This window comes from Alternaria postmessia, assembly GCF_024291825.1.
Source record: "Alternaria postmessia strain BMP 2775 chromosome Unknown scaffold_142, whole genome shotgun sequence".
Classification (NCBI taxonomy): Eukaryota; Fungi; Ascomycota; class Dothideomycetes; order Pleosporales; family Pleosporaceae; genus Alternaria; species Alternaria postmessia.
Window position 1 is genome coordinate 1 of NW_026260215.1, and position 25,090 is coordinate 25,090.

The 25,090-nt window shown below is 51.9% G+C and overlaps 10 protein-coding genes across 10 annotated transcripts; 3 read left to right on the top strand and 7 right to left on the bottom strand.

Moving 5' to 3' along the window:
- Positions 1-115: 115 nt before the first annotated feature.
- On the top strand, positions 116-1,513 carry J4E82_010761 (uncharacterized protein; the record flags this gene model as incomplete). The annotated part of the gene is made up of 1 exon (XM_051736971.1): positions 116-1,513. A coding segment is annotated over one exon (1,398 nt), but the record flags the coding sequence as incomplete, so codon positions are not given.
- A 320-nt stretch (positions 1,514-1,833) lies between these two features.
- J4E82_010762 (uncharacterized protein) lies at positions 1,834-2,514 on the top strand (the record flags this gene model as incomplete). Its single annotated transcript, XM_051736972.1, has 1 exon — positions 1,834-2,514. The coding sequence occupies one exon, from the start codon at positions 1,834-1,836 to the stop codon at positions 2,512-2,514; it is 681 nt and encodes a 226-aa protein (XP_051583251.1).
- A 388-nt stretch (positions 2,515-2,902) lies between these two features.
- Positions 2,903-3,988, bottom strand: J4E82_010763 (uncharacterized protein; the record flags this gene model as incomplete). Its single annotated transcript, XM_051736973.1, has 3 exons — positions 2,903-3,278; positions 3,398-3,780; positions 3,833-3,988. 3 exons carry the CDS (start codon positions 3,986-3,988, stop codon positions 2,903-2,905), a joined length of 915 nt encoding a protein of 304 aa, XP_051583252.1.
- Positions 3,989-6,311: 2,323 nt separating this feature from the next.
- On the bottom strand, positions 6,312-7,686 carry J4E82_010764 (uncharacterized protein; the record flags this gene model as incomplete). Its single annotated transcript, XM_051736974.1, has 2 exons — positions 6,312-6,748; positions 6,801-7,686. The coding sequence occupies 2 exons, from the start codon at positions 7,684-7,686 to the stop codon at positions 6,312-6,314; spliced, it is 1,323 nt and encodes a 440-aa protein (XP_051583253.1).
- A 2,694-nt stretch (positions 7,687-10,380) lies between these two features.
- J4E82_010765 (uncharacterized protein) lies at positions 10,381-13,421 on the bottom strand (the record flags this gene model as incomplete). The annotated part of the gene is made up of 5 exons (XM_051736975.1): positions 10,381-11,841; positions 11,891-12,453; positions 12,505-12,604; positions 12,651-13,067; positions 13,287-13,421. 5 exons carry the CDS (start codon positions 13,419-13,421, stop codon positions 10,381-10,383), a joined length of 2,676 nt encoding a protein of 891 aa, XP_051583254.1.
- Positions 13,422-14,599: 1,178 nt separating this feature from the next.
- On the bottom strand, positions 14,600-15,401 carry J4E82_010766 (uncharacterized protein; the record flags this gene model as incomplete). The annotated part of the gene is made up of 2 exons (XM_051736976.1): positions 14,600-15,038; positions 15,133-15,401. The coding sequence occupies 2 exons, from the start codon at positions 15,399-15,401 to the stop codon at positions 14,600-14,602; spliced, it is 708 nt and encodes a 235-aa protein (XP_051583255.1).
- Positions 15,402-16,308: 907 nt separating this feature from the next.
- On the bottom strand, positions 16,309-17,361 carry J4E82_010767 (uncharacterized protein; the record flags this gene model as incomplete). The annotated part of the gene is made up of 3 exons (XM_051736977.1): positions 16,309-16,671; positions 16,721-17,181; positions 17,232-17,361. 3 exons carry the CDS (start codon positions 17,359-17,361, stop codon positions 16,309-16,311), a joined length of 954 nt encoding a protein of 317 aa, XP_051583256.1.
- Positions 17,362-18,044: 683 nt separating this feature from the next.
- J4E82_010768 (uncharacterized protein) lies at positions 18,045-19,635 on the bottom strand (the record flags this gene model as incomplete). The annotated part of the gene is made up of 3 exons (XM_051736978.1): positions 18,045-18,280; positions 18,329-19,378; positions 19,443-19,635. The coding sequence occupies 3 exons, from the start codon at positions 19,633-19,635 to the stop codon at positions 18,045-18,047; spliced, it is 1,479 nt and encodes a 492-aa protein (XP_051583257.1).
- A 396-nt stretch (positions 19,636-20,031) lies between these two features.
- On the top strand, positions 20,032-21,060 carry J4E82_010769 (uncharacterized protein; the record flags this gene model as incomplete). The annotated part of the gene is made up of 1 exon (XM_051736979.1): positions 20,032-21,060. The coding sequence occupies one exon, from the start codon at positions 20,032-20,034 to the stop codon at positions 21,058-21,060; it is 1,029 nt and encodes a 342-aa protein (XP_051583258.1).
- A 1,050-nt stretch (positions 21,061-22,110) lies between these two features.
- Positions 22,111-23,950, bottom strand: J4E82_010770 (uncharacterized protein; the record flags this gene model as incomplete). The annotated part of the gene is made up of 6 exons (XM_051736980.1): positions 22,111-22,158; positions 22,208-22,431; positions 22,499-23,181; positions 23,242-23,374; positions 23,429-23,542; positions 23,611-23,950. 6 exons carry the CDS (start codon positions 23,948-23,950, stop codon positions 22,111-22,113), a joined length of 1,542 nt encoding a protein of 513 aa, XP_051583259.1.
- Positions 23,951-25,090: the final 1,140 nt, after the last annotated feature.

A 25,090-nucleotide genomic window follows, 5' to 3' on the forward strand; every position in this document is an offset into this window, starting at 1 on the left:
GTTTAAGAGCTCTAAACTGAACTGACTGATAAGACGAGAGCTCTAAACTGACACTGAACTGACTGCCAAGCAATCAGTCAGTCAGTCAGTCTCATCAGTTTGGATTGATTGTTAGCAACTCTGCATTCTTGTGAAGAAGGTCCTTACCTTACTGAATGAATTCATAGCTGTACCGTTGAGTCCCGTCTCAAAAGATCTCCGGAAGATTCAGAAGACTGATGACTCCGAGTTGGAAGTGGAAGAAAAACAAACAAAGCAAACGACGCTAAGCGCATGGGATGGAGAAGTTCTACAGAAATCCCGGGAGGTGCAGATAGACGCAGTTGTTGGCTCTCCCGGTGACAATGAATCCTTAGCGGTGGAAGTCGAGGAGTATCCTGATGCGAATCTGAAGCACCGAAGGCCAGTGGCGGATTCGAATCGATCGACAGGTATAATTGCTTCAGAAAAGTCGGTGACTGATGTGCAGACGGACGACACCGTTGACTCAGGATATGAATCAGCTCTTTCAATCCGTGAATATGATCACATTAAAGCCTGGTTGGGTGCGAGGTCAGTCAACAAATCCGAGGTTTATTCTGGATCGGGCTATGATGGTGCCGCATCTGGATCATCGTCCTATGCGGCATCGGTCGTTTCAATCTTTTCCGTGGCATCCTTAGCATCCTCGGCATCTGATATATCGAGAGGAAGTGGATATTCTGCAGTACAAATCGCAACAGCTACCAAGGTATTACTCTCGGTCTTCTATGAAGACAAGACGCTATTGTCGCTTTATAAGAACGCCATAGGAAACGAGAACATCGGACCAGAAAGGCTACAGAGAAACCTCCGACGACTCTTCCGGGCATACGCTGGTCTGTTGGAGAACGAAGCCACGGAAAGATTAGAGTATCTATCATCGCGACTCGTCCTTATAAAGTCGGCTTTCTTAGCACAGTCCATTGTTGAGAAGTTGCAAAACGGCCAAGTGGGCGCACGATCACCTCGCAGCGAGCGCAACGAAGAAAGCTCTGATGAAGAAGATGATAGTTCCAATACACATTTAGTGAATGAGGACGCTTTCGAGGACCTTGCGATCTTTCGCGAGTTCTTAGTTGGAAGCGGTGCATTCAGAACTTTTCGCGATCAATTGGAGGCATTCGTACTACCGAAACCGATACATCTGACGCATGAAGAGCTTATCGGCAAAAGAGAAGCGTCAAACGCGACGACGATGAAGCCGGTCCCGATGAAGGCAGTCTCAGGACATAGAAATGTCTTGACCTGGCAAAAATGGTGTCGTGATGCAAAGCTAAGCACCGATGGTTTGTTTCACGGTGCTTATCTTGAGACTACTGCAACGAGCTTATTCCATCTTATGATGGATGCTATTTCCTTAGCAACAGATGATCTTCTGGTTGCTTCAGGTCGACTAGAGCCGCCTCTGAGTCCGAACATGGTCCGCCTTCGATGGCAATGCGTATGTGTTTTCTACTCTAAAGCGCTTCCTTACTACCAATTCATACGCTAAAGTTGCAATAGGCTTGCGGAGACTCCCTCCACAGTGATGTTTCTGAGCTTCGCAAGGGCGGCGTAGAGGAGCTCACCAGCCATATGCAACGTACCTCCGGTGCTAAAGTGCTGGCATCGCCTCATAGTCACCAGTCGGGAAACCAGAAATATGTGATGCCAAACCCAACACAGTGGATCCAGAAGGCATTCACATCGATTTTTGGAGGCTCAGCAAAGAAGTCGGCAGCCTGCCTTCCCCAGCACAACACATCATGTACTTCAACCACGACCGCCAATGCTCCACCACCTCAACGTGGCATCCTCCATCTTCTCGCTTGCATGCACCGCAACCGCCTTAGAAAGGATCTAAAGCAAGATCGCATCGAGGACATCACTACCGATCGCGCACTACTATGCTTCCTTCGAAAACAATACCGCCTCCATCGAGGTCGCTTTCTCCACGCCCTCTCCCTGCAAAGCGTAAAAGGCATCTCCTTCGTCAAATTCCGCCTCCCAATCGGCGGCAGCGTAGACGTACGCCACCACGATCCATGCTGCGTTGCCGACACCACAGGTCCAAAAACCTGCGAATGCATACCGCCACCACCCAAGGTCGAGCCTTCTCCAGGAGCAGAATATCGATGTATACCTGGCCCGCCTGCCACATGCCCACCCATCCCACCAGTTTACCTTGCAAGCTTATTCACATGTCCAACAGATGTACACGAGAAGGACACCTGGATACTGGACCAGCTTCCGAAACGTACGTGTGGTGAACTGAAAGGCCAGATTGGGCAGCCTGCCGAGGGATGGGGAATCTATTACGACGAAGGTTTAGATGGCGATATGCTCGCATGGACTATTCTAATCGTGTTTCTCGTAGCTAGTCTGCTTTTTGGTGTGCTTTGGTCAAAGTTCCAGTACGACATCCAAGGAGCCTTTGGTGTGAGTGCTTATATGGTTGCGTGCTGCGCCGCAGTGCTACCTGTTATCGTTACGAAGTTGGGAAACAAGGGGTAGTTTGTTTGTATGTCGGGTTGAGAGCATTTGAATGGCAGACAGTAGATATTAAGGTGTGTAATAAGACTTTCGTTCACTTACGATACTACTGCGCTTGAATGAACGCGAACAATGCCAGCAACGCTAAAGGATGATCGACAGAGAAGTTAGAGACTTGGATAATTGATGTTGATTCATATCGATATGTGCAAAGCTATCCAAACGCCCTCAAGCCGCAGGGGGCCGTATCCATAACGATGCTATAGGAACAAACGCCGTTGGGGTATATATAGTACCCAGATAAATTCCCGCAAAGATGGTCGTACATGTCATTAAAGAACTCGCGCGTTCTTACTTCCACGGTACGTTCCAAAACGTCTCAATCCACGCAGTGCCTTTGTCCTCAGACTTAGACGCGCGACCTAAATGGCTCATAAGCCGTCGGCTGTCCCATCTTGGGTGGGTCCTGCTGGCTCTTGGGCCAGCTTGACATCTGGTGCCCGCTCTGGCCAAATGCCGGGCTGGCAACCCTCTCGTATGTGTAAGGGGTCTTCTCGACGACCATCTTCTTATGGCCGCTCTTTCCACTGCAGCAGCACACGCTGATGAGCCAGAAGAAGCCGGAGCCAATGGAGAAGGCGACGGCAAGCCAGAGGACGGAGAGCATCTGGCTGCCCATGGAGGAACCGATGTTGTAGGGTTCGAGGACGGTCTTGAAGACACCGGTGATGGTACCATAGATTGCGGTTGCGGTTGCGGCGGCAAGGATGGAAGATGGTTTGTGCCTATGTGATGTTAGAGTGGGATTGGCTAGGAGGAAAGAGAGGAAAGACTCACGGTAGAGATAACAGTGGTAACAAGGCTACCCCATCTCGAAAAGATGGCAAAGAAGCCCACCACAAACTCCACAGCGGTAAGAACCAGGGTGACAACAAAAGCCCAGTTCATCCAGCCAGCAGCCTTCTTGTATGCGTTCATACCACTGTCATATTTATCGCCAAGAACTTCCTGAATGTTGGTGTTGTTCATCTGCCAGATAGCCAGGGGATCGAAGTGGAACTGAAACTTGCGCGCAGAGCAGTATGTGATTTTTTCTTCGCCAGACTCGGCATCCTTGTCGCCCTCGCAGTAGGAGAAGAGGCCGACCTGGTAGAAGTCCTTGAGTTCCTTCGAGGAGAGCTTGCCCTTCAGAGCGTCGAGAAACTCTTTTGCGGCGTCTGGTGTGATGCCTTCGGGGATCTTGTCGGCGATGGTGTCAGGGTCGGCTGTAATGTTTCCAGTATTCGCCTGTACCGTGTATGTTAGATAAGTAGGCTTGTAGGGTTGTGGTGAGGCATACCTTGAAGAAGTATAGATCGCGCCCCAAGGCTGTTGCTGGTGCTTTATTGCCCGACCATGGCGTTTGACCGAGCATGACAATGACGAAGCATATTAAAGATGCGAGAGTAAGGCACATAGGCGTGAGGATACACGCGAAGCGCCCGACTTTGCCCATATTTGCGGTTGTTGTTGGTGTTGTTGTTGTGGTGGTGGTGTAGGTGTTGTGGTAAGCCAAGCAAGGCTGACTGATGTCACTCAGGAAGCAGCGTCAATTGACAGACGGGAAGTAGCGATCGTGAATCCGTGGTCGTGGTTGGGTCGCCCGTGGATATGAGTCGGTGAACCAGGCTATACGTCAAACGACAGAACGATATATGTATGACAATGTGCGGGTCGCCACGAGCTTTTGTACAAACTGCAAACTGCCTCAAACACGGCAGCTGAAATGCGCAAGGCAATGTGCCCAGGCGAAGGGGGCTGAGCGGCCACACAGCTGGGGGTCTGGCGGTCTGTGCGCGGCGGGATCCAAGTGGCGGATCCTGGGTTAGCCTTCACCAGCCTCAGCGGGCTTGCGACGGTTGTGGATTTTGATGAGCTAAGACACTAAGAGTGCTGACTGACACAACTATGCTGTGTAGGATAAGGGCGTGTGTGCTGTTGGCATGCGCAGAAGCACTGCCGACGAGTGTGCGCGTTGCTGGGCCTGAGTGCGGTGGTATATCGGTCTTGAGGACATGCAGTGCCATCTGAGTACTACTTTTACAATCACCATAGTAACGTGTTTACTCGCGATCTTTCATCATCTCGTTCTTATCTCACCCATCTCCAAGATTGACCCAAGCATATACACAATTGTTCACAGTACGAACCCTCATATAGGCGTTTCAGCCCTCAAGGATACCGTCAGCCCGGCGCAACCCCACCCGACACGTCTCCAGCCTAGACTGCTCCCAAGGCAGTGGTGTCTGGTAATTGTGCGAGGTACTGCCGTCGTTCTTCCGCGCTTTGCGCTAAGACTCTTGAACCAGTGTTTCCTCATTAGAGCAGTCAAAACTTTTCAGAGTTGAGGCACAGTTGCAGAGCCTCATGGTTCCTCGTCAGCAAACTCAAGTTTTGCTTGGCGAAAAGCGGCCTGACTGTCATCACATATCAGAGAACGGGTTATTTTTAGACTCTTGTGCGCAGCAGCGCCTGCTAACTTGTTTAGGCAAGAGCTGGAGAAACGAACGGCCCGCCTGACGATGCTGATCTCACTTGCGTAGCTGATTCATAATACCGTTCATCCTCAAGTGCGAACAGAATGATACAGATGAAACTCGTTATCATTATATATGACGTTTGCTTTGCTTGCATCATGATTTCTTCATCTTGTTTGACGGACGTTTGAAAAGGGCATGTTTCAACGTTGATGGATGGACCCTGGAGATCTCTTTCCCGTGTTCCTGACCAGGTGCAGGAAGCAAACGTGATCGAGAGAAGCTCGCTATAATACTCCAACAACGTGATTTTCATAAGCTTTACAAGGCGCATGCTCTATCTCTTGCTCCAAAGACTCGAAGCACCTTATTTTATAGTCATTGAGCATTGTCGTCGTGTGTTGGCAGTGTATCGACTGCGGTTACCGCGTCTGCACTAAGCCCAGCCTGCGTACTCTTAACGCGCGTCCCCGCAAATCTTTCACCTACCGACTTTGATCAGCTTTCACCCTAGTCGGGCAATCACGCAACTTGTTGAGGTGGAAAATGGGTGGAAACAGTGCATGTGGTTTGCAGAAACATCGCCAATCTTGGCTCTGGATTTCTATCTTGCATGCTATTGCACTAAACCATGCAGCAAGCCCTGTATCTTGGGCGCTATGGACGCGCGTCAACCCCTCTTACACACCACCACAACAGTCTCTATGCCACGGATCCCCACACCGCCCGTGTACAACACATCCTTCTCTGAAAGTGCCAGCAGTATTGCGACGGATGACTGAAACGTGAAACCTCATACGTCGTGCGTACAAAGTGCCAAAATGCTCGTAAACATACAGAAAAGACATAGGAGATATCGCAAATCGTAAACCAAAATGGCAAAATGGTATAAACAGTGCCGCAAACCCCCGCGTGCACACAAAGAAGTCGAAGTGAAGAATGCAGTGAAGCAACGAAAATCGGTCGCCAAAGTGATGCCAAAGTAATAGGAAAAGCCTCTGATGAGGTAGGTGCAGACATTAGAGTTTATCGCGTATGTCTCTTGGATGTTGCGCCTGGAACGCCAGCGCAAATGAATCGAAATGACGATGAATCCCAGGCTCTATGTTTGTACAGGCGGGAGTGTCGTCCGCGTAACGAATGTCGCGGGGCCATGTCGGATGGGTATCTCGGCTTCTATCGAACTCTACATGCTCGAGAGCTAGGTGCAGTGCACTGTCGCTAGACTCGGCTTACGTTGTAGGCATGGCGCGATGGAAAGATACCGGGTGTGATGAATGAAAGGTGGGGTCGCCGATGAGTTCAACGCGGATGCTGGTTTCGGGGGTCTTGCTGGTTCTGTTGTTGTCCACCCTCGCCGCGTGCTCGTATCCATTGAGCGTTGCCGCTCATACGGCCCTCCAATGCCTTTTGGGCATCTGGGTCTAGGCGGCGAGTGACCTGGGCATTGATGATGTCCTCAGGCCTGAGCTTGCTGACGGCGTGTGCAATTGATGAAATGACGCTGGCACGGAGCTCCTTGGCTTCGCGGATGTCTTCACCTTGTAGGCGGAACTTGTCCTGCTTGGACATGTTGGCGCGTCGTGTTGCTCGGATCTCGTCCATGATGTGGAGAAGAACTGCCTCTGGTGCGCGGTTGCGCTCGGCAGCGTGCTTAGCATCGCGGACGTATCGGCGAGTGACGTCCATGGCGCCATCAGCCGAGAAGGCGATGCAGTATGAGAGCTTCTTGCCCCAGCCTAAAAACTCTGTTAGTAGATGAAGGAGATGGATATGCAGGAAGCAACGAACCATCAGTGTATAACCGGGGCTTGTCCCATGCCTCTTCACAGGCGTCGACGTGGACCCATCGCTTGCGGTGCACAGAGTAGACTTCGGTCCAGACGTGGTCCTCTGCGTTCCACACCCAGCGTACTCTTGACCCGACAGCGCGGCAGAGCATGCTGAAGCAATTGGCCCACTCGCCGCATCGACCTTTGCGGGTTTGCAAAAGGACGAATGCGTCGTTGTATCGTGGAAAGCGCTCGTAGTTCTTGCAGCCCTCGTGCGAGCATTGGTAAGCCTCGACCTGGTTGGCGCCGCGGGCTTGTTCGTCAGGGAGTGGTGGTGTGATACCAACGGCAACGGTTGGTGAGTAGCATCGCGAGCACGGCGGGTTGTTGACCCAAGAGAAGAAGGATCGCTTGAACCATCGGAGGAGTGCGCGGACGACGCAGTCTTGGTAGCCCCAGGCAGCCTTCTTTCCCATGCTCTCGCCCTCGGCCTGCAGTATTTGGCTCTCCTCTTCGGCCTCGTTGTAGATCTGCTCGAGCGGGATGACGCGAAGGGCCTCGTCGAGTAGTCCAGGGTTCTCCCATCGTACGGGCATGTTGGAGAGCGAATGCAGCATGTTCTTGAAGCGGAGCGATCGCGCATCACGGGGCGCCTCAGGGACGAGCGGAATGTTCTTGATGGAAGCGTACGTCGGCGGGGCAGACTGCGATGGCGGCGGCTGGGGGGTTCCGAAATCCCTGGGTGCTGGCGATGAGGAGCGTGACTGCGATGATCGTGATGTGAGTTCGTTCATGCGCTTTGTGCTGAGGACGTGACGAAACTGCTCCGTCATCTCAGCAGCCAGCCTGTCAGCGTCGACATGTTGTTGTTGGTGAGCGCGGTGGGCGCTGTTATTGTATTCCATCGTGGGCAGGTGCGAGCTGCAGTCGCGATGTCGTTGTGCGCGGTGATGGGTGTTCAGGTGTTGGTGTCGGGGTGACGGGGCGTCGTGGGTGTATAGCGTGGTCGACAGGCTGCGGATTGGCAGTGCACAGCCCGATGATGGCAGCGGCGCAGCAACGAGATAGCCACAGGCAGATATTCTGGGAATTCTGCTGGTCGTGGGCGCGAAGAGAGGTCGAAGGTCTCTTTCTCTCGTTGCAGGCGGCTATGCAGCGCTGGAAGACACGGTTTTGGTCGTCGATAGGTGGTGGAATCGTAGGTTGGACAGGTGCGGACGAGGGTAATTGATTGAGGGATGGGGCAAGACGACGACGACTCGCGCTTACCCAATTCAGCCGGGTTGACGCGGCCCTGTCGCGGCTTCCACATGTCTAGAACTCCACAACGCCCACCACCCGCCCAAAAGCCCTGCGACCACGCAACAGCAGTCAGATCAGCGTAGCATTCCCTCTGATAGTCATCCGCTTGCCCACCCAGACGTTACCTCCGCTGTCGCTCTCCGCGTGTACACTTGGACTGCCTCCTGCACCGCATTGCTTCTGCCATCGTCTGCCATTTTGCTCGAATCCACTCTGCACTCCCCCAGCGCAGGGGCAGGCGACGCTTCGCTAAGCGTGGCAGATTCGCACTACAGCTTGCGCAATCTTCAGTGAACCACTTTACCCTCTAGAATCGCTTGGCTTGGCATCAGCGTCGCAATCACCACTCGTTCCCATCGTCAACTGTTTCGCGCGTCGTGCCAAGAGGACTTTGCCAGTCTCGAAGCTACTCAAGCTTTGCTAGTTGAAGTTTGCGTACAGCTTCAACTACACGTACACGCGCTTACCATGGGCTACGACGAACTACTACTCCTTTGCTGCTGCTGATGATTTTGCCCTCACGTCGCCATGACGCGCCTGCCCACATTACGTTATGGCTGTGCCAATGAGCTTCCTTCGCGCTTCGCGGCACAGCGCTACTCCCTACCGTGTACATTTCCAATAGTTCAATGGGTACATTCATCTCGCGAGCGTCTCGCGAATTCCTCTCCAACTGCACGCGAACGCGAGTGTTCTGCCTCCAATCTCCCCTGTCCCTCGTTGCTTCCTCTTGCGGTTACCTTTGCGGCGCGCCTTGGTGGACTAGTGGAGACGTTGATCTTCGCTAGCCACGCGTCCGTCTACACCGAGACTCCACCGTCACACTGACCACGACCGTTTGACTATCAAATTTGCAACAATTGGCGGACAATTGTCAACAACGCCACCATCTTGTCGTTTAGCATCGTGAAGTTCTGATGCTTTTTTCCAAGTATTTGCATTCAAATCTGGTGGTTAGCCACCTCTTCGACTCCCTGTGAGGCGCAGGCGCGGCACGGAGCTTCTCGGTGGCGTATCTCTCGGGGATCGTCTGCAAGTCATAACCCGATTACGACGAGTGCGACAGAGCATTGCCTGCCTCATCATTGGGTTCCGTACATGCATAGGATCTTCCAGAACTAACTGTTCCATCTTCCCGCAATCCTACTCATGCGCAGGGCTGAGCCGTTGCCGCCTCAAGTCATACAACTCTGCTCGCACGCCGGTGGGTAAAGAGAAGACACATCCACCATCTGCATCTGCAGACAAAGCACGTTACCACTAGCATGCGAGTGTAGTACAAATACCCACGTCTACGCGTCCACACCCAGACGCACTCCCAACACCGCCTTTCATTGGTCATTTTCTGGCATCTACGATATTCGCACTGCGGAAAACTGATAACGATGTCGACCCACACCTGCTTTTTCCTTCGATAACCTTCTAGCTACCCGTCACCGCTTCTTCATTATTCAGTCCGGGATGGTCCGCTGATGGAGCTTACGGAAGTATCTTCATCCTCACCTCCACATTCCGTCTTTATCATGACCCATCGAGCAACGACCTGCACACACGTGGATGAATTTTGGACAAGAGATAAACGTCACAGTGGACATGGAGTGGATGTGTACTCGAAGATTGCCCACAAGGATCATCCAGTGACGTTGTCAGTTGCTCATCAAACTTTCCGTGTTAATCAATGATGAATCACTGGGTTGCGACTCGGGTCTCAGAAAAGACCGCAGCACGACCGGGGAAGGTGACGTGGACCGTGGTTTGGATACACCCCCCACGTACGCAGGTAGCATCGAGTACGTGTACTACGGCAAGTGCACAGGGTACGTGTACCTCAAGGACGACGCCTTACGCCCGGAGGCCGCATGCACGGAAGTCTGCATACGTATGCAGTCAGGCCTCGTGACGGCCTCCCAGGTTAGTCGACGTTGGGACTCTGGGTATAAAGTCTACTGATGGACAACATGACTTTGTATGCGGAGCCGCAGGATGGCGACGATCTTAAAGTGACAACATGATCTTCAGTGAAAATCCATCAGAGAAGGAAGCAGCCGATGAACGAGCTCAAGCCACTGCCAAAGAGGAGAGGGGAAACGTCATGAACGACGACTCCTTGTCGCTGATCACAGACAATGTGCCACTTGTGGAGATTGAGTTTCAGTCTTGGATTACGCAAGCATGAAGCAGCCTTCCATTTCAAGCTAAGAGGTATCCCAATACTACATCCGTAACAAACTCCATCCTAAATGGTCATGATATCGTGTCCCGTACCCAAGCACCGTTAACACCCATTTATAATGCCATCACAATCCTGCCTTTACAACCAAGACACTAGCCCCCAGTTTCCCTTCCCAAACCCTCTCAGCAAGCACACCTAGCGTACCCGCCGCACTCGAACTACTCCTTATTTCATCCACAGTGTTCTCCCTCTCCAGCACACTGTTCCTCGCTACATTCCTACCCAGCACGATGAGATCACCTGCGTTCCTCGGCGACTGACCAACCTCGATACTCGCTCGGGCGATAACATCAGCGACTGGTGCAGTGGACGGCACAGTCTCGAAGATAACACGGTTCGCTAGGTCGACAGGAAGCGAGGCGCGCAGCGAAGCGAAGAAGGCTGCGTCTTGGTCGCGGGACGTGGTTGTGGTCGTTGTCGTTACGGCTTCTCCATCCTTTCCTAGCACCGTTGAAGAGATTGGCGAAGATGCAGAAGCACCAATGATGGACTCTGGAACATCGAAATACACAACTGTAGCAGTAACCTGCGGATTCTCTGCCAATTGCAGAACCAGTCTCAACGCTGTCTTGTCATCGTTGCCGCCAAAGAAGGGGAAGAAGATGTGGTGGCTTCGATCCGCAATGGGTGCTGTGACTGCCTTGTCCCTAGCGCTCGACAGACTGACACTACTGTATGTTCTGGTAAGCTTCAATCGCTGCTTCTGCTCCTTGTTCTTGCTGCCTCCAAAGTTCTTGTTGATGAGTACTGCAACAGGTATGCTGGCCTGTTCGAGCGTCTCATGCACAAACGAGTTGTAACCTGATGCGGCGAGCTTGTTCTTCGTTCCCTTGTCTTCGATGATGGCTTGTTCGGACATACCGCCTGTTTCACTCCAGGGAAGAACAAGGAAGTTGGAGTCTGAAGCACGTGTGGCGAGGGTTTCGGCGAAAGAGGATTCCGGCACGACGAGTACTTCACCGCTGACGGCTAGGTTGTGGAGACGACCGAAAGTGCGGAAGGTGTTTACAACAGGGTCGTAGGCTGTGTATGATTCTATTTCCGAGACCTGCATGACGGAGGAACCACGGTCGGTAAGATTGAGTAGACGGAGACCGTAGGCTTCTACTGGTCTTGATGGTGCGGTTTCGACTAGTGATGTCTCGCCTGTCTCTTTGCCGGTACTGCTGATGTCTTTGGAAGGGTGTGTCTTGGCCGCTGGCTTGTCTGCATTTCCACCAAAGAGGGAGGTGAAGGCTAGGAGGTTGGGCATACTGTCCAGACGGAGGTAGACGGTCATCCGCTGGATCTTCTCAGCAGCCATCTTCTCGTAGTTCACACCGTCGACACCATCTTCGGAACCATCAAGAGGCTTGCCAGTGTCCCAATCAATCTCGCCGCGACGCCACGCCTCGACCTTCTTCTGGTACCATGGGGGGTAGAAGTACATGGTCAAGGGAGACGACGCAAAGGTAGTGACAAGGGCCATGACAACGAAGATGGTGAAGGTTCGAGTGCTGAGAATCTTGGCATTCAACCCGATGTTCTGTGACTGTTAATGCTGGCTCCATGCTTCGAAGAGAGTGTTTGCTTACCAAGACGATCAGCTCTACCAATCCCTTACAACTCATCAATGATCCTACAGCGAAACATTCTCGCCAAAGCATCTTGCTTCCACGAGCCGCAAGTGTAGCACTGAGGAACTTGGAGAAAAACGCTACAGCGCAGACGCCAATAACGTAGGCCCAAACAATGCCAGAATCCAGGAGGCCAATGTTAGTGTTCAGTCCTGAGAGGGTAAAGTAGAGCGGCAGGAAGAGTGCGCCGATTAGATCCTCAATCTTCTCAGCAACTTTGATGGCAAAACCACCTTCGTGCGGACAGATCAATCCAGCCATGAACGCACCGAAGATAGGATGGACACCAATGATACCGGTGAAGAAAGCGGATCCCAGAGCGATGAGCAGAGTGAGACTAATGATGCCCTGGCTGGGACCGTCTTGAAGTGCGCGCTGACGACGCAGGATGTAGACGAATGCTGGTCGAACGGCGTACACAAGGAACAGCATGTACCCAAAACATGTGAGGAGCACCCACAGTGCTGACAGACCCGAGCCAGCGTTGACAAGGGCTACGCAAAGAGCGAGTAGAATCCATCCTGTACACGTTAGTCTGGGAGTTATCGGGATTTCTATCATGTGCAACTCACCAACAACGTCGTTGCCAACACCAGCTGAGAGAACAATAACACCAACTGGAGTCATGAGCAGCTTGAGTTCCGTCAAGATACGGCAAAGCACAGGGAAGGCCTATCAAGTTAGCGAATGCAGCCTCGTCTTATCTTCGAATACTCACAGTAATCGCCATAGCCACACCGATGAACAACATGAAGATGGCAAAGTCAATCTGGACCGTATCCGGCTCATCCTTGAACTCATTGTAAAGTCCCACGGCAATAGCGCATCCAAGTCCAAACGGAATAGCCATACTCGCCAAGCCAACATTGAGCGCTGGTCTCCAGTTGCTTAGTAAAAACCGTAGGTCTACTTCCAGTCCAATAATGAACAGAAACAATGTGAGACCGAGATTGGCAACCAGGTTCAAGTTGGTCATGGACTCGGTTGGGAAGATGGAGGTTTGGAAGCCGGGGATCCGGCCCATAACAGAGGGACCTAGAATGATACCGCCGATGATTTCGGATATCACACGAGGTTGACGGATCTTCGAGAGGGGCCAGTTGAGTGCGCGGCAGAAGATGATAATAATGCCCGCCTATTATGTACATCATGGTTAGTTAGTTTTTCTCTTTTTTTCGTGACTTCAGAAGGAAACGAAAACTAGATTCGACGTGTATTGTACTCTTTCGCACGCAGAACCAGCGCTATGGAACTGGAGTTGCGCAGAGAGCAGATGTTGGCAGCACTAGATCGGTGAAGCGTCCCACAGGCTAAGCTTCTGAAGCGATGCACAACATAGTAAACCATAACATACCTGAACAATGAACAGAATAATCGGATGATTCTTGTCGAAATGCACTGGATTGACGCCCTCGAGGATACCGGCTTGCGGCGGGGCCTTGATGGGCGCCGTGGGCGCCGCACTCGCCGACGCTGCTACAGACGACATGGCGAACGCGTGGGTCTGTGGTAATACTAAGGGTAGAGAAGAAGGTCGGGTCCCCCACAAAAGCTTCCCCAGAGTACGAACGTGCAAACGTGAAAAGAAAGCGAACCCCAGGCTGCTCTTAACCGTGGTAGAAACAAACATGCGCAAGGGTCCCAGCGCCATCCTAACGCCCCGAATCCTAGGTCGCAAAGGGTAGCGAGCGTCAGCCCAGGGTCTAGGCGTGTCTTCGCATCGTCTCTTGGTTTCGACGTTGTTCGCGCGGTGGGCGGGCATGCAGGCAACGGGCGGCGGAAGCTAGCAAGAATGCACTTGGGAAATGCGCCGCTGTGATTGCGTGCTGGGCTGTGGAAGCTGCCATGTGATTGCCAAAGTGGCCCTCGTGCAGTCGTCGTACGGACGCTGCTGCATGGCACGCATGGCTTCACCGCTCACCTGGTCGTCTACATTGGTGAAAGCAAGTGTGGCGCGGTGCTCGTGGGCTTGGTTCCGCTTGTTCGCCAAGTGGGAGTCGTAAGCCAACCCAATAGGGATCAGGCGATAGCTGATCGGCAGGGTATCGCGCTGCAAGCCAGCTGCGATGCTCAGAGCAAGAAACTGCCACACCAAGATCCTGCGCCAAGGTGAACAGCCGGTCCTTTTGGTGGTTTCTGGTGGAGTTGAGGTGCTCAGATGACATGAGCTGAGGGAATTTGATGATGAGGATCCGCTGGTCCACACCGGATTGCGGAGGCGGGAGTCACCAGGCCCTTGTGTCACCATGACCTTGTTGGTGGCATTATCGCGCATGGACAGGAAGCTTCTAGGAAGCTGCAAAGCGTATGCGAAGCGAACGAGCAAGCATGTGCTGGACTAATCTCGTCACATTGATGCCATCTGGAGACTGATAACAACTTCCACAGCTTTCACTTTTGCAACAAGTACCGCGTCTACATGCAAGAGGATGTGGGCGGTCGTATTCTTTATTCTACGAGTCTTAGCTACTCTGCTAGCCCTGGCGTTCAATACCAAGAGGCTCGTCTCTTCTTAGTTGCACCTCCACTTTACGTCATATGAATTCGCAGGGTTCTGGCTTAGATTGCAAGTATGTGTTCAGCACAAAACTGATACTGATAGATTCAACATTGCTATCAGGTGTTACATATGTACAATTCAGAAGATACGCGTTCCCTTGTAACCGTCTAGCATCCAATCCTGCTGCTACTAACAACGATATCATCGTACCACATAGTGTTAGTATCACCGCCATAGCTTTCCCATCCAAAGTAGGCTCCCGTAATCTTCGGCTTAACACTGCTCCTCGTCCACTGCCCCGCATTCGCATTGGTCGCTCCATTGCCCACAGTCAAAGCCGGTACCGTTACGTTGTTCAACCACGTCGCCACACTTCCGTCAGTACCCAAATGGTACTCAAAGCACGTCCAAGCATTCGTTGGCAGCGCCTTGGACGTCGCGATACCCTGTGGGGACAGATCCGGCAAAGTAGCGTCGTCGGTTTCGCGGTTGTACATGAGGATCTTGGATTGTCCTCCGATGCGGAGGTGTTTGTTTGTGCCTTGAGCCGAGTCGGGCATGGTGATGAAGGTTACGTGGGAGTCGGTCAGAGCTTTTGCGGCTTTGCTGTAGGGTGTTAGTAGGAGGTCTTGATGACTTCTCTTGTTCAATGGAAACAATGCGTCGGATGAGGAGGGAGAAGGACGAGGTGAGTACATACACATATGTTCGCACGTAAACATCGCCAGAAGGAATCTTCGTTGTGCCAACGAAGATGTGGCCGCAGAATCCACCTGCTCCGTCGACACGAATACTGTTCTTGCCCGTGTGAGCTGTCGAGCTATCCAGGGTGACTTTGCCTCCTTGATTGCAGTCTGTTGCGTATACAGGCCATGCGGTTTGATCCCAGCCATTCTCGAAGCCTTCAGTAACTTGGGCGATGGTAGGTGCCGCAAGGGCCAAGGCGAAGAGAGCTGTTTGACGAAGCATCGTTGTCGTTGTTCTGGTGCAGAGTGAATTGATGGTATGCCAGACAGGGACAAACTGCTATGCCTTTATACCCTCATCTCCATCATTCTCGCAGCCCAAGCTTTTCCTTCCGTAGCATAACTGGCATAGTGGCATGCTTGTTCCGTGCTTGTTTCCAGAATATATGAAAATGGCGTTCTAGTGGTTAAAATGTCGGTAAATCGTGCATCTTACCCCAGGTTATTCTTCGGCTTCCATATGCGTGTGCCATTTAGATTAACTTTGAAATTTAGCGCGGTACATGTTAATATTGCCAACGTCACCTGAGAGCATGTTCCTCGCCGCCCTTTCCCACAGGGTTTGATTGTGCGTATGGAAAGGTAGATTGCGCCGGACCTGGACTTGGGGTGGTGGAGATGATGAGCAATGGCACATCAAAAACCTCCTCACAGTAAACATCATCACTTCATGCTCAAGGTTTCAATCCTCTTCCATTTCAATAGCTCGTGAGCTTGACTCTATAAAAAGACATTTGTGTAAAAGCAAACGCGCAAAGCAACTCGGCCAGCGCTGGGAATCGAACACGCCGTGAAAGCGCCTCCACAAAACAAAACAGAAAGACCAATTTTCCTAGACCAAGGGAAGAAATGACAGACAAGCGAGACGCGGCTAGAGGGGTATGCATATCCACCAAGAGAGGCAGGCGTATTACATATGAGTACGGGACCAGCCTTTCAAAAAAGACTAAAAGGGAGAATGAGACGGTGGATGTGGTGGTGTTGATGTGAGACGGCGGCTGTGGTGCCATGTCCCACAGCAATCGATATTCTCACGTGCCCTGAGACGTGAGATGTAGTGAGTACCGAGTCGGGGACGCGACATGTTAATGCAGCACGAATCCTCCTCGCAGCTACTTCCTGTCAGCCTCTTACGCAACAGTATTCGCAGCCGCCTTGTTAACCTGTGTGACAACCACAGCAATGACGACCACAATAATGATGATAAGCAGGATAACGAGGAGGCACCACCACTTCTTGCGGTTACGGCTACGCGCCTTGACGATAGCACCATCGATTTCGACGTTGGCAGCCTGGACGTTGTCGTGGATTTCCTCGCCCTTTTGCTCAATGTTGGCAACGAGCGGTTCTTGCTCCTGGACGATCTGGTCAAGGTCTTGGAACAGTTGGGCGAGTTCGACCATTTGACGTTCTATGTTCTGGATGGCCTCGTGGCGCTCTTTTACATTGCGGAGGGTAGATGAGGCTTGGCCGCGGCGGTCTGAGTTAAGGAGCTAGAAAAAGATTAGTATGTGACATACTCAACAGTTGAAGGTTTCTTACAGCCTGCTGGAAGATGGGCGCATCGGGGTCCGCTACTGCGTCTCGGACCTCTTGTTCGGTTGCGTCTGGGCGCACAATGCGGTACTGGCGCTCGGCAGCAGCTTGCGAATCCCTTCGGAAATCCGACTCGAGCGACTGGTACTTGTTGATAGTCGCCTTGAGTCTGCGGTCGACCTTGCCGACTTGTGGGGCATTTCTTGGGTGGCCGGAGTCGGGCTTCGACTTAATTGCTTTTACGCGTGTCACGAGGCCACGGTACCCCGTCATGATCTGGGAGCTGAGGTTGTTGATTTCGCCCGAGGGCATGTCTGGCCGCGCCAGCGACTGCTTGAACACTCGGTCGAGGTTGCTGAGTTGGGCATCGAGGTCGTCGAGGGCGCGGTCGACTTCGCGGCATTCGTCGAGGATGGCATTGGGGTTCGCGCTTGCGCCACCACCGTAGGATTGCATCTCTACATCGCCTGTATTGTGTTAGACACGTGTCGAGGGTGCAGCGCATCGAACAACGTACCATAGCCGCCGCCCTGGTTGTAGTTGTTGTAGCCAGCCGGGCTCGGGTCGCGGGAATCGTAGGGGTTACCGCCATATGATCCTATCTGGCCGTAGCCTTTGTTTCCAAACTGTTCGTCGGCAGCAGCCATGGTCAGCAAGTGTAAATGTCGAGAGTAGTCGGGTTTGTGTTGTAGAGGTGTTGTGTCAATTGAGTAGTCTGACGGAGAAGGGACTTACGCTCATTCTGAAACAGACCCCGTGTGGTATGAGTGGATGTGAAGACTCCTGAGACAACCGACTGCAAACGCGTAAAGCACACTAGAGTAGCGGTTGGCTCGTGACTAGGGCAGAGGTGAATTGATGTCAAACGCGCTTGAGCTCGAATCAATGCTGGAGAAAGGCTGTCGAGGGAAGATAAATGTGTTTCAGCTTGGAGAGTGTTTCCTGGGGCTGAGTGTGAGAGTGGAGCGCGCAGATGCAGGAGGCGCTTGCACTAGGCCCACTCGGGATGGTAAGCAGCGGCGCGTCGTTGGCCCGCAGCGGCGAAGGTGCCCTAAGATCACTCTAATTTTGGCACCGTGCAGATACTTTGGCGTCTGGAAGGAACATCTTGGTAAATCATCTACTGACGCCGCTGCTTTCGCCTCCCATCTCGTAAAGAGACCCCGAACCCGCGAATCAAAACGCTGACCGGCTGCTTACCCAGCCTCGCGGTCTTTGCAAGAAACGTCTGCGCTAGACTCAGCCTTGCAGACCGCATCACAGCTTATGAACGCCTCCGCTTGTTGGTCGCGTCTCCGTCTTCAGAGCGTACTACTGAATGCAAAGCGCACTACTTGGTGGCTGGCTGTCCTGCACTACCCCACCGCGTCTTCTCATCACCGCCAGCCCACGACTTCTCTTGGTAGCCTAACCGCTGCTTGACTTCGTCTACTGTTGCCTTGTCTCCGGTATTCTTGCCGATGTTGTCGCTGATCTTGACGGCGTGACGCCCCGCAGCGGAAGCGATCTTGATGACAATGTTGAGGGGTACAGACTTGTTACCGGTAGACTTCTCCACAAAATCATCTGTCATTGTCAGCTGTGTTCCGGTCACACATGCGCCACAGTACTCACTTGTCAGGAACGTTCCAACACCGAAGGTAGGCTGGAAACCCGCCGCTTCTGCTGCAGCCTTGTACTTGAAGCAGAGTTCCAGGTTCAAAGAGTCGGAGAATACAATCGTCTTCTTATCCTTGATGCCTTGTTCGTCGTAGAAGTCGCGCATCATCTTGATGAAATCTAATGGGTCCCCAGAATCCTGTCGTACGCCTGCAAACACGTCGGCATAAGTCTGTTGCGATCCCGCATTTCCGTCGTATGGTGCCTGGATAGGTGGCTTGGTTGAGGACATTGTCTCTACAGCATCGTTGTTGGTGGTATCTCCAGCTGAAGCCAGTGTTGTGCCGCCTCCTGGGATAGCGGTAGTAACACGCGGAATCTGCTTCTTGAAAGCCCTGAGGAAGGTAGGTGTGCCGAACGTGTCTGTAAGTGCAATGCTCAGGACGCCTGCGCCAAATGTCGCTGTCCAGTATTCCAGGGCAATTTCGTTTGCGCTCTCGTAGTTGTTCGTAATGGCAGCCACGCCCATGAACCACTCGTGCGCAACAGTGCCCACAGGGACAAGGCCATGTTTCATGGCGAAGTGGACGTTACTTGTCCCCGAGAGCTTTCCTTTCCAACCTGCCTTGCTACCCTCATCAGCCGCCCTGCGCAAGCCCTGCAGCACTAGATCTTGGGTGTGGTAGTCGCGACGTCTCCGCGAGCCAAATTCGGAAAAGATGCAGCCTCCTTCCAGCAGACCCCGCCCCTTTTGGTATGCCTTCTCGACTTGGCCCTCATGGCTCCAGTCTGTCTCGACAAACTTGAAGTATGCCTCGCTGACAAGCGCCAGTAATGGAATCTCGTAGAGGATCGTGTCTAGCCAGAGGCCCTCGGTATGGATGTGGAAATCGCCAACATCGCTATCTGACCCAGTGTCATTCGCGCATTGGAAAGACAGCTTGAGCTGCTGGGAAGGCTTCAGGCGGAAGGTGGAGAGGAAATGGAGATATTGCGCGTTTAGGTAGGGGCAAGTATTCTTGAGGAAGTTGAGTTCTTCCTCAGACACGGCTACGTTCTCGAGCTCTAACAGGGTTAGCAGCTATTGTGTGTGTGTGTGTGTGTGTGTGTGGATAGAAAGCGAGCATACTATCTACTTGGGCTTGCAACCACTTGAAGGCTGTGCGATTGAGCTTCTTATCGGGTGTGCGATTGGTGAAGCCGTAGGTGACTGAGACATCGGGGAAGAACTTCAGTATGCAACATTGCATAGTCAGCTTGTAGAGATCGGTATCTAAAAGAGAAAAGATACCCTCGGGCAGGTCTTGTGCTTGGTTCGCCATGATTGCGTGTTGGTTGCTGCGCGTTGGAAATTCAGCTTCAGGGCTGCACTTGCGATCGCGGTTGATAGAGGGGTGGTGGGGCAGGCGCGAAGGTTATAAAGGCGCGTAGTGTGGGTCGCGCGTAACCGTGGATGAGATATCGAGGCTCTGTGTACTGGCAAGGTAGCAAGAGAATTACCAATGCCTCATGACAAAGTATATTCACCCAGACACGACTTGTTCCGAACCCGGAACCAGTGACGGCATGCGGCGCGTGAAGTCATTGATGGTTAGCGCCAAATCCCTTCAGCCCTACAGCTTGACCCTGTAAGCGCATGAAGCCTGGACTCGTTCCGCTCTATATCAGCCTCCAGGGTCCACGCCGCCCTCGCTCCTTACCCTCGACAGCCACAAGAGATGCTCGTAGCCGTCTCTATACTTGCCCTGTCACTGTCATTCCTGGTCTACCAGCGCCCGCCCTCGACATGGCTCGCCTTCCTTACTCGCCTCACACAGTCTGCCGCGCCCTCGATACCTGAGAAGTCGCAGCATGGCGAGACAGACGACAACACCCCGGCTGCACACCAACGCATAGAGCTGCACACCCCGACGACACAGGACGACGTCGAGACTACCCCAAAAGCTGCTCCCGCATCCGACCAAGATGCGCCCGCTGTACCCACCTTCACGCTCAACGAGCATGAGAGCTCCGACGAAGACGAAGAAGACAACCTGCCACCACCTTCCTTCCCGGCCATGAACTCGGCACAGAGAGCCTCGAAGCCCCCTTCGCTATCCACCATGCCCCCACCGTCCGCTATGCCTCCACCCGGCAAGCCAAACCTCATGGCCCCGCCACAAAAACCCACAACTTCCCTCATGCCACCCCCAAAAGTCGCAGCTTCAAACCTCCGTGCCCTTCCCAACACCTCCTCGCAGTCGATGCGCGTACCCACAACCGGCCCTCTTCCGAACCGCGGTCCACTACCGAATCGCGGTCCACCAACTTCAAACGGCAGCCTGGGGCTTCCACCCACCGCAGGCCCCACACTCAAGACGCCAAACGCCAGAGGCAAGGTACTCCTGTCGCCAGGTCACTCTCCACTGGACTGGGCTTATCTGCAAAAGTCAGGCAAGAACTTGTCGGGCGTTGATTCGATGATACGCGTTACGCCTGCTATGCTCAAAGAGAAGAATGGACGCAAGGGTAAACCGGCTTGGTCAAGCTATCAGGGCAAGGTATACAACATCTCGCCCTATTTGCCCTTTCACCCTGGTGGAGAGGGTGAGCTGAGACGAGCAGCGGGCAAAGACGGGACCAAGCTGTTTATGGAAGTTCACCCGTGGGTGAATTGGGAGAATATGTTGGGTGAATGTATGGTGGGCATCATGGTTAGCGAGGAGCAAGCGCCGAGTGATTCTGGCGGTCTTGAGGATATGGATTGAGCTATTATGCGTGGATGGAGAAGTGGTGAGAAAGTGGTGTACAAATAGAATCCGGGATTTTGATTGAGGCATGATACCCTATAGACGAAAGCATTGGACTGCGTCGATACGAGTCCATCAGTTCAGTTCACGCTCACCGAATACCTCTGTGTTTGCCACATAAATACACTTTATTACTAAGTCTACGTGAGACTCAGCTAACCAGTAGGCCTGGTTGCTTGCTTCAAACTGATACACAAATGACATGTTGATATCTCCATGGTAGGCCGAGAACCAACCAGGAACCATGCGTGGTGAATCCGAGGATGACAGCCAACATATCGCTTTCAAATCCTCCTCCTTTCGAAACCCATGAAGAACATGTATGGACTGTTAAATTCAAAAACAAAGAGTAAGCAAGGTTTACCCTGGTGGACAGTGTGTCTTCAAAACAAGACCTGGTATCCAACCTTAGGAGAAATGGCGGTATGCTATCAATTAGGCGCAACATACTGTGACTTGACTCACGACAGATTCGAGATAGAAACAACTATCCAACGAATCCCATCAAATGGCCCCGAAATACAAAATGGATAAACATAACCATCATCATATTGTGTGGCTTCCTCTTTCCTATCACCTGAAATGCCCTAGCTATTTACGCTAAAGAAATAGCAGACGACTCCCTTTTCACCAATGCAAAGCTTCCCGTCTTTCCCATGATCCTTTACATCCTAGTGGTAGAAGTCGGGCACCTAATACTGACACACTGCTTGGAGCTGTACAGTAAAATAGTATTTTGTCTATCGAGTTCTGTAGGCTTTGTTACTTCAAACGTCAGATGCAAGTTCGCACTAACAGTATTTTATCCACAACTATACATTTTTTGGGTAGTATCACAGGGATCTGTCGGTCCAAGTCTCAATTCTGAGAGTGTGTATGGCTCGTTCAGAAAGCTGCTCACTCGAAAAAGACACAGTCTAGGACCTAGTATAATGTCCACCACAAAGTACCGTCGATGATACAAACGTGTATGTCGTTCATCGTGGGGATGTTTCGCATTCATCATATTCAAGTTCGTAAACGTGAGAATATGATGAATGCAGACATGTATAAACACTGTAATACGAATTAGCGTGCATCTTGTGTATGTAGCACGCCAACGTACTGAGGATATGAGATATGGCAATCCCAGTCCAATGCCTCCCCATTCGATCGCCTTGACCCACAAAACTGTCATCAACGGCGCGCCAACCAAAGACCCAAGTGTCTTGGTCAACATGACGATACTGAAGTCTTGAGCATCAGAGCCTTCAATGGCAATCAACGACGACTTGATCAACGACATGGTAAACACTGGTAGAGCTGATCCGAGTGCGTAGATGATGAGCGCTGTTCATGTTAGCTCATCTTATCTCTCCATGCGACTATTGAGTAAGAGTAAGTGTAGTAGACGTACCAGTAAACAACATCCAAAATCTCCCCGCTAATGCGATACATAGCACACCCACCACCGAGACCGCAATACTAACATCTGCTCCCAGAATGTTCAGTCGCACATCAGAACCTTGAACGGCTCTCGATGACATGGATTTACGAATGATACGTGGAACGACTACTGCAAGTAGCGTGAGGTTCACCAACGCCTTCGCTGAGAGCAAGTAGCCTGCCTGTGCAAAAGTCCAATTGTAGCGTTTGGAAATATACTGAACCAAGAGCTTTGTGTCTGAACTAGCCAGTGCCGTAAAGAACAAGGTCAGCAGCAGGATTTGGAAGCTTCGTCGTCCAAGCACCAGATGAACCAGTTGTTCTATGGTTGTTTTGATACTTTGGTAGTACGTGCTGGAGTGTGGTGCTTGGAATGCGGAGGCATATCTATCTGGACTGGTATTTCTGCTTCCAATCAAGGGTCCTGATTCCTCCGTATTTTCGTTAGGTATAGTCTCGTGGGCCGATATGGTGTATTTTGAGAATTTCGAGGTTTTTGGAAGTAGGCCTATCGTTGGTATAGCGCAGAGTAGGAGAAAGATGTTGAGCCAGAAGGGCAGCCAGAGGTTGGCGCTCATGGTGAAAGCGGCAAAAGTTGGGCCCATGAAGGAGACGATATAAGAGGTTGAGCTGATGTAGGAGAAGTATGATGCTCTGTTCGTAGTTAGTCTTGCTTCCCTACCGTAAGCTACTAGATAGAAGGTAATTACTCACCGTTGAACATACTCACTCGTCAAGCCCGAAGTAAGTGTAAATATTGTTGACTGGAAGACACACTCACCTCCCAAGACGTTGAAGATCGGACTTGCAAGAATGGCCTTGGTAGGTAAGAGTAGTGGAAAGTGTCCTGACGTAGTTTAGATAGAGGTCGAGCGAGTATATTTTTTGGATCGACACATACCGACAATAATAGCCCAGGCACTCATGACTACCCTAGGAACAAGATTGAAACACAGCACTGTCCTAACACCCCATCTCTTGGCCATGAAGCTGAAAGGGATCGTGACGAGAAAATCTGAATGTATACAGCATCAGCCTCCATCTCCATCTCTTACCTGAAAATACAATGGTCGAATCACATACCACATACAACACTCATCGTCTCCATGCTCCCTTGTAACCATGCAAGCCCCCGTTGAACATCCTTGACTTTACATAGCATCTCCGGTATCGTCCCGTCTGGCTGTATCACCGATGGATCATTCGCTTCATAGTGCTCTTGACACAATCGTAGCTCTATCACTCGGTTGAGAGGCAGTGTATATAGAACCGACGAAAGCTGCACCAAGATGAGAAGAAGCACCAAGGGCCATATTGTGCGTTTACTGGAGGCAGACAGTATAGGAGATGGGTTGCTAGTTGACGGCATAGATGTTGTTGTGAGGCGTGTGAGTAGGGGTGCGCTGCTGTCGATGTTAGACATCGCGTTCAGGGTTCAATCGAAGTCATAATGTAGAAAGCATAGCCGGTTGAATACTGATTCAAGAGCAAGCATGTATGTATTTCGTGGTACTATCTATCGGTGTTGTTCTACTTCGTGTCTTATCGCCGTGATACGATAAGGCGAAGGTCACGTGAACAGGACAGTTACCCTTGGGATCTCGAAAGGATACACTGTGGGGAAGCATCAACTTAGAAGCTTCTTATGTCATCTTGCATCTTGGGTTCCGCTTCTCTGATATTTCAAATTCGTCCCGCATCGCAGTGTTGCATTGCCCTTTTGAATGTATTTCCGGACTTTATCCCGTGGAAGTAGGGCTATCCCAGCCTCTTCTGCCGCCAACGCATCGCAATCTTGCGATGGGACCAAATCGCGTCGCGTTGTATCGATCTACCTCAACACCCAGTATCTATTTTACCGCGTTGACCCCTTGTCGTAAAACAGACCCGCCTTGCAGCGCGAATTCCTTTGTCGCCCAAGCTGTATTTGCCTCTTCCCGCAGACGTGGCTGACTGTCTAAAGGGACCTTCCCTGTAGGGGATTCGTTCTCGGGTGCTCCGGAGAACGCCACGTCCACTGGCCTCGCGACAGTGGACTCATAAATGCGAGGCTGGGAACAATCCGCCACAGCATCATGTTCTTGAATCTCGATGATTACTTGCCCATGTGCCGTGTCTATTCCAATGCAAGAATCATGCCATGTCTGTGCTTCTGCTGCTTTTCCCGTGTTTGATCATCATGTATCCGCCTAGCGTGCAGCCAGCTACAAGCAAGGTGAAGAGCAAAAGCAGCACCATAGTGCGAACCTTGTTTCTTACCCATCGACTTTGTAGTGTATTGGTGCTTTGCCTTCCATGATGGTCTAAGGATATGTAGCCTCTGCGCCAAGGTATGCTGTCCAATATCTCAAAGGACTCGACAGACGCAGGGGACGGCGGTGCGGATGTAGGATCGGACTCTGCATATCGTGGACAGAGCGTGTTATGTGCAAACGTAGTATCGTCGTCGGTATAGGGTGAGAGCAGTCTATAGCCTGCTGTACCAGAGTTCGCGGTAGTAATAGAGATCTTGAGCGGTTAGTAGGTGGAGGCGCTGATAGGCTCACACAGGCGCCCACTGTAT